The 12,870-nt window shown below is 40.2% G+C and overlaps 1 protein-coding gene across 1 annotated transcript; it reads right to left on the bottom strand.

Moving 5' to 3' along the window:
- Window positions 1–8,987: 8,987 nt before the first annotated feature.
- LOC123062398 (glycerophosphodiester phosphodiesterase GDPD2) lies at window positions 8,988–11,949 on the bottom strand. The gene is made up of 6 exons (XM_044485888.1): window positions 10,832–11,949; window positions 10,384–10,464; window positions 10,076–10,276; window positions 9,886–9,981; window positions 9,588–9,784; window positions 8,988–9,510 (listed from the first exon to the last, which is right to left on the bottom strand). Exons 3-6 carry the CDS (start codon window positions 10,250–10,252, stop codon window positions 9,279–9,281), a joined length of 702 nt encoding a protein of 233 aa, XP_044341823.1. The 5' UTR covers window positions 10,253–10,276; window positions 10,384–10,464; window positions 10,832–11,949; the 3' UTR covers window positions 8,988–9,278.
- Window positions 11,950–12,870: the final 921 nt, after the last annotated feature.

Raw genomic sequence — 12,870 nt, 5'->3', positions numbered from 1 at the left:
TTCTTTTTTGCGCTGTGTTTGTTGAGACCGATGAATTGTGGGTTTATGATCAAGTCTATCTATGAATAATATTTGAATCTTCTCTGAATTCTTTTATGTATGATTAGTTATCTTTGCAAGTCTCTTCGAATTATGAGTTTGGTTTGGCCTACTAGATTGGTTTTTCTTGCCATGGGAGAAGTGCTTAGCTTTGGGTTCGATTTTGCGGTGTCCTTTCCCAGTGACAAAAGGGGCAGCAAGGCACGTATTGCATCGTTGCCATCGAGGATAACAAGATGGGGTTTATTTCATATTGCATGAATTTATCTCTCTACATCATGTCATCTTGCTTAAAGCGTTACTCTGTTTTAACTTAATACTCTAGATGCATGCTGGATAGCGGTCGATGAGTGGAGTAATAGTAGTAGATGCAGAATCGTTTCGTTCTACTTGTCACGGACGTGATGCCTATATACATGATCTTTCCTAGATATTCTCATAACTATGCTCAATTCTGTCAATTGCTCAACAGTAATTTGTTCACCCACCATAGAATACTTATGCTCTTGAGAGAAGCCACTAGTGAAACCTATGGCCCCCGGGTCTATTCTCATCATATCAGTCTCCATCACTTTAATCTTTCTTTGCTTTTTTACTTTGCCTTTTACTTTTCACTTTGCATCTCTATACCAAAAATACCAAAAATATTATATCTATCAGATCTCACTCTTGTAAGTGACCGTGAAGGGATTGACAACCCCTAATCGCGTTGGTTGTGAGTAGCTATCGTTTTGTGTAGGTACGAGGGACTTGAGCGTGGCCTCCTACTGGATTGATACCTTGGTTCTCAAAAACTGAGGGAAATACTTACGCTACTCTGCTGCATCACCCTTTCCTCTTCGGGGAAATCCAACGCAAGCTCAAGAGGTAGCAAGAAGAATTTCTGGCGCCGTTGCTGGGGAGTCTGCGCAAAAGTCAACATACCAAGTACCCATCACAAACCCTATCTCTCGCATTACATTATTTGCCATTTGCCTCTCGTTTTCCTCTCCCCCACTTCACCCTTGCCGTTTTATTCGCCCTCTCTCTCTCTATCCTCCCTCTCTTTCTCTATTTGCCTCTTTTGCCCGTTTATTGTTTGCTCGTATGGTTGGAATAGTTGTTTATTTATTACTAAACAGAGAACCTAAGATATATGGATCCTCATCCGCTTGCTAATCTTTTTAAGAGATCCAATTATGATGAACCAATTGCTAGTGAGTTTTGTGCACTAGATTATCTTTATGAAGTTTTGCTTGAAATTCGTGAATCTGAAAATTGTGATGAAGTACTTTATGGAGTGATTCACGATAGATCTTTGAATAAAAAGCATGATTGCAATGATTTTACTATAAATTCTCTTGATGTCAATTGTGCTAATAATATGCAAAACCCTAAGCTTGGGGATGCTAGTTTTGCTATGTCTACTACTTGTTGTAACGATCGTGATTGGGGTGATTCTTCTTTTGATCTTGAAAATTTATTTAAGTCCCATGATGAATATGAGATTGATAATAGTGTTCACAATATTATTGAAAGTGGGTTTGGAAGAGTGTCAACTTTATATCCCACATATTTGGAGAATGTTCAATCTTATGAAGTTTTTGATAAAAGTGGGTTTGGAAAGGTCATGACTTTAGTTAATGTTAATCCCACTATTTTGGAAGAGTGTCAACTTTGCATGCATGTGGATCGTGTTGAAAATATTTTGTGTGATAGCTATTTTGTTTAATTTGCTTATGATCCTACATGTAATTAATATGAGAGAGGAAAATATGGTGGTAGAAATTTTCATGTTACTAAATTACCTCTCGTTATATTGAGATTGCTATTGTTTCTTTCCGCTTCCTTGCATATGCTAGTTTTTGCTTGCCTTGATAATTTGTTTGCCTATAAGATGCCTATGCATAGTAAGTATGTTAGACTTAGATGTGTTTGTCACGTGTTTTATGATGCTCTCTTTGTGCTTCAATTCTTGTCTTTCATGTGAGCATCATTGAAATATTATGCCTAGCTAGGGGCGTTAAACGATAGCGCTTGTTGGGAGACAACCCAATATTTTTCCTTGCTGTTATTCAATAAATAAATTATTTAGACTCTGTTTTGGTTGTGTTTTTTGTGTTTAATTAGTGTTTGTGCCAAGTAGAACCGTTGGGAAGACTTGGGGAAAGTCTTGTTGAACTTGCTGTAAAAAACAGAAACTTTAGCGCTCACGAGAACTGCTGTCATTTTTATTTGGAGAGTGATATTTAGTTAATTCTTTTTGAAAATTATTAATAGATAAATTACTCACTTCCATCAATTTATTTTAGAATTTTTGGGGTTCCAGATCTTGCGCTAGCTACAGATTACTACAGACTGTTCTGTTTTTGACAGATTCTGTTTTTCGTGTGTTGTTTGCTTATTTTGATGAATCTATGGTTAGTAAAATAGTTTATAATCCATAGAGAAGTTGGAATACAGTAGGTTTAACACCAATATAAATAAAGAATTAGTTCATTACAGTACCTTGAAGTGGTCTTTTGTTTTCTTTCTCTAACGGAGCTCACGAGATTTCTATTGAGTTTTGTGTTGTGAAGTTTTCAAGTTTTGGGTAAATTCTTGTGTGGATTATGAAACAAGGAGTGGCAAGAGCCTAAGCTTGGGGATACCCATGGCACCCCCAAGATAATCCAAGGACACCAAAAAGTCAAAGCTTGGGGATGCCCCGGAAGGCATCCCCTCTTTCGTCCACTTCCATCGGTAATTTACTTGGAGCTATATTTTTATTCACCAACATGTTATGTGTTTTGCTTGGAGCGTCTTGTATTATTTGTGTCTTTGGTTGTTAGTGTGCCACAATCATCCTGTCTGTACACACCTTTTGAGAGATCCATACATGAATTAGAATTTGATAGAATACTCTATGTGCTTCACTTATATCTTTTTGAGCTAAGTAGTTTTGCTCTATGTGCTTCACTTATATCTTTTGAGTGTTATAATTTTGCTCTATGTGCTTCACTTAGATCTTTAGAGCACGGTGGTGGATTTGTTTTAAAGAAACTATTGATCTCTCATGCTTCACTTAAATTATTTTGAGAGTCTTAATAGCATGGTAATTTGCTTAATAATAAAATGCCTGGTGTTCAAGATTTGTGAAACTTTCTTTTGAGTGCGTTGAATACTAAGAAAAGTTGGATGCTTGATAATTGTTTTGAGATATGGAGGTAGTAATATCAAAGTCATGCTAGTAGAGTAATTGTGAATTTGAGAAGTGCTTGAGTTAAAGTTTTCAAGTCTCGTAGCATGCACGTATGGTAAACGTTATGCAACAAATTTGAAACATGAGGTGTTATTTGATTGTCCTCCTTATGAGTGGCGGTCGGGGACGAGCGATGGTCTTTTCCTACCAATCTATCCCCCTAGGAGCATGCACGTAATACTTTGGTTTTTGATGGGTTGTAGATTTTTGCAATAAGTATATGAGTTCTTTATGACTAATGTTGAGTCCATGGATTATACGCACTCTCACCCTTCCATCATTGCTAGCCTCTACGGTACCGTGCATTGCCCTTTCTCACATCAAGAGTTGGTGCAAACTTCGCCGGTGCATCCAAACCCCGTGATATGATACGCTCTTTCACACATAAACCTCCTTATATCTTCCTCAAAACAGCCACCATACCTACCTATTATGGCATTTCCATAGCCATTCCGAGATATATTGCCATGCAACTTTCCACCATCCAGTTTATCATGACACATTCATCATTGTCATATTGCTTAGCATGATCATGTAGTTGACATATTATTTGTGGCAAAGACACCGTTCATAATTTTTTCATACTTGTCACTCTTGATTCATTGCATATCTCGGTACACCGCCGGAGGCATCCATATAGAGTCATACTTTGTTCTAGTATCGAGTTGTAATCATTGAGTTGTAAATAAATAGAAGTGTGATGATCATCATTCAATAGAGCATTGTCCCAAAAAAAGAGAGAAAGGCCAAAGAAAAAAAAGAAGGCCCCCAAAAAAGAAAATAAATAAAAAGGGGCAATGCTACTATCCTTTTTTTCCACACTTGTGCTTCAAAGTAGCACCATGTTCTTCATATAGAGAGTCTCTTGAGTTATCACTTTCATATACTAGTGGGAATTTTCATTATAGAACTTGGCTTGTATATTCCAACAATGGGCCTCCTCAAGTGCCCTAGGTCTTCGTGAGCAAGCAAGTTGGATGCACACCCACTTAGTTTCTTTTGTTTAGCTTTCATACATTTATAGCTCTAGTGCATCCGTTACATGGCAATCCCTACTCCTTGCATTAACATCAATCGATGGGCATCTCCATATCCCATTGATTAGCCTTGTTGATGTGAGACTTTCTCCTTTTTGTCTTCTCCATATAACCCCCATCATTATATTCTATTCCACCCATAGTGCTATATCCATGGCTCACGCTCATGTATTGCGTGAAAGTTTATGAGTTCAAAATTATTAAGGTATGAAACAATTGCTTGGCTTGTCATCGGGGTTGTGCATGATGAGAGCATTCTTGTGTGACGAAAATGGAGCATGGCTAAACTATATGATTTTGTAGGGATGAACTTTATTTGGCCATGTTACTTTAAGAAAACATAATTGCTTTGTTGGTTTGCTTGAAGTATTATTATTCTCTATGTCAATATGAACTTTTGTCTTGAATCTTCCTAATCTGAATATTCATACCACAATTAAGAAGATTTGCATTGAAATTATGCCAAGTAGCACTCCGCATCAAAAATTCTCTTTTTATTATTTACCTACTCGAGGACGAGCAGGAATTAAGCTTGGGGATGCCTGATACGTCTCCAACGTATCTATAATTTTTGATTGCTCCATGCTATATTATCTACTATTTTGGACTATATTGGGCTTTATTTTCCACTTTTATATTATTTTTGGGACTAACCTATTAACCGGAGGCACGCCCCCCACCATCGTGGGCCCACCGAAGCTCCACTGACGTACTTCTTCCTCCTATATATACCTACGTACCCCCAAACGGACAGATACGGAGCCAAAAACCTAATTCCACCGCCGCAACTTTTTGTATCCACGAGATCCCATCTTGGGGCCTGTTCTGGAGCTCCGCCGGAGAGGGCCGTCATCACAGAGGGCTTCTACATCATCATAGCCTCTCCGATGAAGTGTGAGTAGTTTACCTCAGACCTTCGGGTCCATAGTTATTAGCTAGATGGCTTCTTCTCTCTTTTTGGATCTCAATACAAAGTTCTCCCCCTCTCTTGTGGAGATCTATTCGATGTAATCTTCTTCTTTTTTGCGGTGTGTTTGTTGAGACCGATGAATTGTGGGTTTATGATCAAGTCTATCTATGAATAATAATTGAATCTTCTTTGAATTCTTTTATGTATGATTAGTTATCTTTGCAAGTCTCTTCGAATTATCAGTTTGGTTTGGCCTACTAGATTGGTTTTTCTTGCCATGGGAGAAGTGCTTAGCTTTGGGTTCGATCTTGCGGTGTCCTTTCCCAGTGACAAAAGGGGCAGCAAGGCACGTATTGCATCGTTGCCATCGAGGATAACAAGATGGGGTTTATTTCATATTGCATGAATTTATCTCTCTACATCATGTCATCTTGCTTAAAGTGTTACTCTGTTTTAACTTAATACTCTAGATGCATGCTGGATAGCGGTCGATGAGTGGAGTAATAGTAGTAGATGCAGAATCGTTTCGGTCTACTTGTCACGGACGTGATGCCTATATACATGATCATGCCTAGGTATTCTTATAACTATGCTCAATTCTGTCAATTGGTCAACAGTAATTTGTTCACCCACCGTAGAATACTTATGCTCTTGAGAGAAGCCACTAGTGAAACCTATGGCCCCCGGGTCTATTCTCATCATATCAATCTCCATCATTTTAATCTTGCTTTGCTTTTTACTTTGCCTTTTACTTTTCACTTTGCATCTCTATACCAAAAATACCAAAAATATTATATCTATCAGATCTCACTCTCGTAAGTGACCGTGAAGGGATTGACAACCCCTAATCGCATTGGTTGCGAGTAGCTATTGTTTTGTGCAGGTACGAGGGACTTGAGCATGGCCTCCTACTGGATTGATACCTTGATTCTCAAAAACTGAGGGAAATACTTACACTACTCTGTTGCATCATCCTTTCCTCTTCGAGGAAATCCAACGCAAGCTCAAGAGGTAGCATGTTACTTGCCCGAGATTCGATCGTCGGTATCCTTATACCTAGTTCAATCTCGTTACCGGCAAGTCTCTTTACTCATTTTGTAATGCATCATCCTGCAACTAACTCATTAGTCACATTGCTTGCAAGGCTTATCATGATGTGCATTACCAAGAGGGCCTAGAGATACCTCTCCGATACTTGGAGTGACAAATCCTAATCTCGATCTATGCCAGCCCAACAAACACCTTCGGAGACACCTGTAGAGGATGTTTATAATCACCCAGTTGTGTTGTGACGTTTGATAGCACACAAGATGTTCCTCCAGTATTCGGGATTTTCATAATCTCATAGTCAAAGGAATATGTATAAGTCATGAAGAAAGCAATAGCAATAAAACTTAACGATCATTATGCTAAGCTAACGGATGGGTCTTGTCCATCACATCATTCTCCTAATGATGTGATCATGTTCATCAAATGACAACACATGTCTATGGTTAGGAAACTTAACCATCTTTGATTAACGAGCTAGTCAAGTAGAGGCATACTAGGGGCACTCTGTTTTGTCTATGTATTCACACATGTATCAAGTTTCCGGTTAATACAATTCTAGCATGAATAATATACATTTATCATGATATAAGGAAATATAAATAACAACTTTATTATTGCCTTTAGGGCATATTTCCTTCAAAGTGGACTCCATAAATAATACACGTAAACAATCTAGATAGGTAGCATAGTGCATAAAACAATAGATAGGACCCAAAATAAACCTCATACATAGTTCATACCATTGCAACACCAGCAATTTAGATAGGTATCATAGTGCTTACAACAATTCTTGCAAATAGATAGGTGTCATAGTGCTTACAACAATAAAAATAAAAGTAGATAGATAGGTAGCATACTATATACATCATCACTAGATTAGACTAAGTCTCGACCACTAAGCTCAATGACAGAATCTTCATCACAAATTCCCTTGATCTTCTTCAGCTTGCGCTTGTGAATTTCTCCAACTTTAGTCAGCTCATAAATGGCTATCTCTAACTTCTTCTTCTCCATCTTCAGCCCATCCTCTCCTGCATCACCTCAATCTTGTCCTTCATTAGTTGTTTCTTATTCTCCTTGTGGTCTTGAAGTTCAGTCTTCAGCACATACATCTCCTTCTTGAGTCCATTGATATCCCTATCCTTCTCCAGCTCATGCAACTCTGTCCTCAGGTTCTTGATCAGTTCTCCTTGGGCTTTCTGAATGGCCTTCATATCCTCTATGACATACTGCTTCTGGTCCAGCTGCTTCTCCAAGCCTTCATTGTCTTTTGCCATTATTTTCTTGAAATTTTCTTGATAGGTCCTTTGCACTTGTTGCTTGAGCATTTTGTTAACATCAGCAACAAGGTTCTTGTACTACAGGGTAGCAGTGTTAACCTCCTCTTCAAGCTTAATCACTACCTGTGCATGATCAACCCCTTCCTTGGTTCTAGCAGCACAACAATCTTCATGTCTTGCCCAAAGCTTTTGAAGAGCTTTTTTTTACTAGCTTTAGGATACTCCATATCAACCCATTGAACATAACAACAATTGCCAATCTGTAAGAAAAATAAGTAACTTAACCATAAGCAGCTACATAGGTGCACCAGAGTTACTTAACCATAATCCAAACTACATAGTTTCTTAGATAAGAAAAAAAAAATTTAAACATTTGAAATAAGCAGATTAAGGGTGTCTATATCTATGTCTAAGCCCTTTTCCCAAACCAATTTGATCATTAACCACTACAATGCAGACATTCAGAGAAAAACTTGGCTTGCATTGAGTAACTTAATCTTGTTCTAAAAGTACAGAAATTATGAATACTATATAGATATAATGCACAGAAAATTCTTACCGACTTACTGACCATAATCTATTTGTACAAGTACGGAAATTATGAAAACTGTAGGACATGTATTAACACTGTTGAAACAGAGCAGTTTACATGGGATTTCAAACAAGAAAAGCATGATAGGGATTGCAACTTAAATCCTCACCACATCAATAAAACCTCCTTCCAGCTATGCCACCTTGGAATGCTACGAATTTCTTGGCTATTTTTCGGTGGTAGCAGTGGGCCCTTCTCTGTCATTGCCTTCAAAGTCCGAGTCGTCTACGGTTAGGAGGGGCTGGATTGAATTCAAAAGGAATTGGTAGTGGTCAAATACACCGGATCCGGTCCATTTCATACCAAAACAAAAATCTGAAATCCCTAACCCTAGGCTATCAGACAAATGGAAGGGCATTACCTCCCCGGCAAAGTGGACCAGTCTGCCCAAGAAAGCATTGCGGCGGCAACGTAGAGGGAACGAGAGGAGAGAGTGTGAATAGCACTGTTTCCTTTAGGGGAACGGGCCGACCGGCTTAGCACAAAGGGAGCGAGTGGGACTGGCACTGTTTCCTTTGAACAGGCTGACTGGCTTGGTCGGTACGGCCGTTAACGCCCGTTAGCGCCGCGCCATCACCGTTGTCGGCCCGCAAGTGATCGGCCACGTCAAAACACGCTCACAAATTGGTTCAGTGTTTTTTTGCCACATCAATTTCTTCGATTCGGTGCAAAGTGTCATGTTTTGTAAAGTGATGGTTTTCCATAAGTTGTGACATGAAAGTGATGGTTCTGTGCCTTTAATACTTTATCACATCTTTTTCTGAAAATTTCTTGGTTTCCAATTTCTCGAGGCAAATATGTGAAAACCTGGGGATTTTCTTAATTTCCAAAAATATTGTAGCAAACACATTGACGAATGTTGATCGAAAATGCTGGATACCAGACCCAGGATCATGTATTAGTTTAGTAACACGGTCCATTGTGACGGTGACATTCACTACAACATGTATATCCAAAAATTTCGCCACCCACACTACAACATGTACATATCATATCAATCCCCAACTCTCCCAGTACCAGGGCTCACCGAAGGACATCACACCAACCCAGTATGTAAACCTGTGCTTTCCTCCACAAGGGGCTCCTCCTGTCCTGCATGCCAATCAATCAGTTACATCCAAAGCCATGAGTTAATGGTGTGCAATCTGTGCTATTGCACAAGCTCTGGCATCAGCCTCAGCAGGAACGAGATCTCCCGCTGTGTGAAATTCGGCGTCGATGCGGCATCTTTCACCACCTTGCCGCTCAGATCATTGATCTCTGTATCGGTCTCCGGGAGGGCGATGAGATCAGAGACAGCCCCAGTGATCTCCGGCACGAGGTCGACGATGACCCCGTTCACCCCCATCAGGTGCTGCATGTACACCGCCTCCGGCACGTTACTGCACATTTGCACAACGGCGTCAGAAACCTTTTACTCCGTCGTTCTAAGAAGTTGATGAAGAACTAGAGAACTTACTTGAGAGTGCCGTAAGTTAGTAGGGAGAGGTCAGCCTCCTTGATCTTGGGTATAGCGGTCGGGAACCTGAAGACGGCGCGGGCCTCGGACACGATCCCTTGCATGCCGCTGGCAAGGCACAGCTTGACCGCCTCTTCCAACGAGTTCCTCCTCACGTCGGCGTAGATTTCCGTCCCTCCGTTCGTTAAGAAGTACACCTGACAAACATCGTAACGATGGCAATCAGTGACGCTCATGGTGTGGAATGGATATAAGTTCCATGTGCTTGCAATCTGTCCGGTAATAATATTGCACTTACAGGGTATGTGCTCTGCAGTTTTCGCATGAGCTGCGCAGCATCGGGCTGGAAGCTAGAAAAAATGATGGGCCTATCCTTGGCACACTCGAAGACCACCTGTTCACAAGTTGAAAATCTGATGTGTTAGAACAACAGGTATCAAGCTGTAACCAACCAAAAGTGACTCATGTACTGCAGTAATAGTACATGCCTTGAGGATGGCCTGGAGGATGTGAGTAAGCTCCTCATCTTGGTACACAAGATTGTCATCGAATTTCAGCTCGACATTGAAGCCCAATCTTGGATTGACCTTCTCGAATGCTTCTTGAAGGGTGCAAAGAGGATCATCTGACTGGACGTTCCAATTCAACACCCGACCGTCCTTCATTTTCCGCAGCAAAGGCTTCCCATTCTGAATTTAGCAATAAGCAATGAATAATCAGATGCATTGTGTCAAACTTTATGTAACTACTACTAATGACCAAATTAGCACACTGGTGTTTTGCACTTTCTCCATACCTTGCCTTGCTTGTTTTGTGGGCCATACTGGAGGAAATCTTCCAACTGAAGATCAGTGACACGCTTCTCTGAAATTTTGCCCTGAAAACAGATAGTCCTGGTGAGTTAGGTTGGTTGCTTACACAAGTGATATGGAAACAGGAAAATATCAAGGTTGGCAGCATGTTTTGGCATGTGCTTTTTGTGGTGGTTTCTACATGGCTGTTTGGATAGCAACCAACAACTACCCTACCAAAATTTTGGATGGCTGCCTAAATTTCGGGTGTAAGCCAACTTTTTGGCCAGCTATTCAGTTTTATTACCAACATCTGGGCGAGCCCACACGGCAAAATCGTTAGCCAAATAATTGATGGGCCCCATCCAAACAGCCCCTACAATCACCCACCGGGGAAAAGGAAATGTTGGAAAGTGATACGCATACAGAGCAAGAGGGCGCATATGAACTTACATGTTCTTCAGTAATGATGAAGTTGTCATGGAAGATGACTGGGCAGACGTCCTTGGTGACCTACAAAATCGATATTCATGGTTCTCTTCTCAACATCTTTGCACACTGAATTATTTAGGAGACAAAGAGAGAAGGGAGAGAAGTGAAAAAAATCAGTATCTTCTTTTAACACTTTGAACAAATTTAGCTTTGAAGCAAATTAGAAATGGAAACATTTACTTGGCGTTTTGCGCAATAGCACCGTAAGAAGAAAAAAAACGATGGACTGAATCGATAGATATATGCGACACGCAAGATATACGATCTTGATAAGTACAAGGTGGAGGTGGGGTTTGGCGTTAGCAGAAGTACTAGATCGCACTAGTGCAACAGGGACAAACGAACAACTAGCTAGTGTATTGCATGAGTGCTGCTTCAGGTACGACAAAAGTTGTACGATCGTTGATGCAGCCTCGTCACAGTCCACTGTAATATCTTACCAACATCGGGTACATCAAGAGTATAATGACATTTCAAACAAACCAATCCAGGACCAGACCTTTAATCTGCCAAATTACATCTATAACTGTACCACATCTAATTCAAATATTGCACTTTGGGTCTGTCTAGGACAGATCTACATTTACCCTAGTTATTACACATTAAGTGACTCGATCAAACATAAAAAGAAAAAGAATATCCTCATAAATCTTCGCGAAAAATCATTGATATAGGATATGCAATACTTAGAGCAACTCCAAGAGCTCCTGTACAAATCTTCTTCCAGGATGACCCTATAATCTAGGAAAAGTTTTCTAACACCTACTCCCTCAGTCCCATAACAGGAGGGAGTGCATTTTACCGTTCCCGTAAAACTTCTGCTCATAAAATATGACCCTATTATCCACCGCCATAATTATATGAGAAGATCATCTTCCCGCAAACTTAAAGGACGGAGGAGGTGTTTCTATGAAATCCTGTAAAAAAATTGCAGAGGCTTTTTTTACCATAACTTTCCGTAAATGGAAGTGTTTTTTGGAAACGGAAGCTATTGGAGTTACTCTTAGAGGACATCTAGATGCTTTAGCAAAATTATTGTGGTTTTAAACTGTGTTATTAGTACAAGTTACAGTAGTACTACCTCCATAGTTTATTATTTCGTGCTGGTGAGACCTCCTGGAAATTGCCCAGCAGGTCTTCCACGTCAGCCATGACTGGTGTAGGCCTGAATTATCCTGCCTCTTGGGATCGAGCGAGAAGATAACCTTGCACAGTCAGACTCCACGCAGATGGGACCTCGATAGAATCGCAACAACTCTGTTAACCCGGTCTGCACGGCCAAAGCCTTGTTGGGTGAATTAGCAATTTTTCGATTGATTAATTTACTCCCTCCGTTCCTAAATATTTATCTTTTTAGATATTTCAAATGGACTACCACATACGGATGTATGTAGACATATTTTAGAGTGTAGATTCACTCAATTTGCTTCGTATGTAGTCACTTGTTGAAAACTCTAGAAAGACAAATATTTAGGAACGGAGGGAGTAGTTTATAAATAAATTATGAACTGTGATATTTGGCACACGTGTGGCATATAAGCAAAACTGCCACACCTTTATTTTTTTCATTTTAAAGTATCATACGATCTCTCCTTCTTTGACCTCGCCTCCTCCCAAATGACCCCGCAGGCTCGCCCGAGAAACCTGCTTCTCCCGCACATCTCGGGCGCTCACCCCCGAGAAAACTGCCACTTCTTCACGTCTATCACATGATTTCTACTCAGGACAAAGTTACCATGATATTCGTATGCAAGTTATCAGGCCTGTGTTGCATAACTTACCGTGCTATTTACATAGAACGTATCAGGTACTATGCTTCAACAACTACACCCTTCAAAGTTACCAATATGTTTTGTACACAAGTTATAAAGTCTTCGATGTATAAAATACCGTGGTACTTACACATAAGTTATCAGGGTATATGTACATCAACCCCCCCCCCCCCCCCCGATCAAAGTTACCATGGGGGATTGTACATGAGTTACCGGATCTACGGTTCG

This window comes from Triticum aestivum, chromosome 3A (genome assembly GCF_018294505.1).
Source record: "Triticum aestivum cultivar Chinese Spring chromosome 3A, IWGSC CS RefSeq v2.1, whole genome shotgun sequence".
NCBI classification, from domain to species: Eukaryota; Viridiplantae; Streptophyta; class Magnoliopsida; order Poales; family Poaceae; genus Triticum; species Triticum aestivum.
Note: the sequence above shows the minus strand (reverse complement) of the source record. Positions and strands in the feature narration are given on the sequence as shown.

Bases quoted from the DNA above. Each gene is read 5' to 3' on its own strand.
- LOC123062398 (XM_044485888.1), bottom strand. From the start codon at position 10,252: ATGAAGGACGGTCGGGTGTTGAATTGGAACGTCCAGTCAGATGATCCT. The intron at 9,982-10,075 runs GCATGTACTATT...ACTTGTGAACAG, and splicing joins TCCTCCAGGCCATCCTCAAG to GTGGTCTTCGAGTGTGCCAA. The intron at 9,785-9,885 runs GTAAGTGCAATA...GATGTTTGTCAG, and splicing joins AACTGCAGAGCACATACCCT to GTGTACTTCTTAACGAACGG.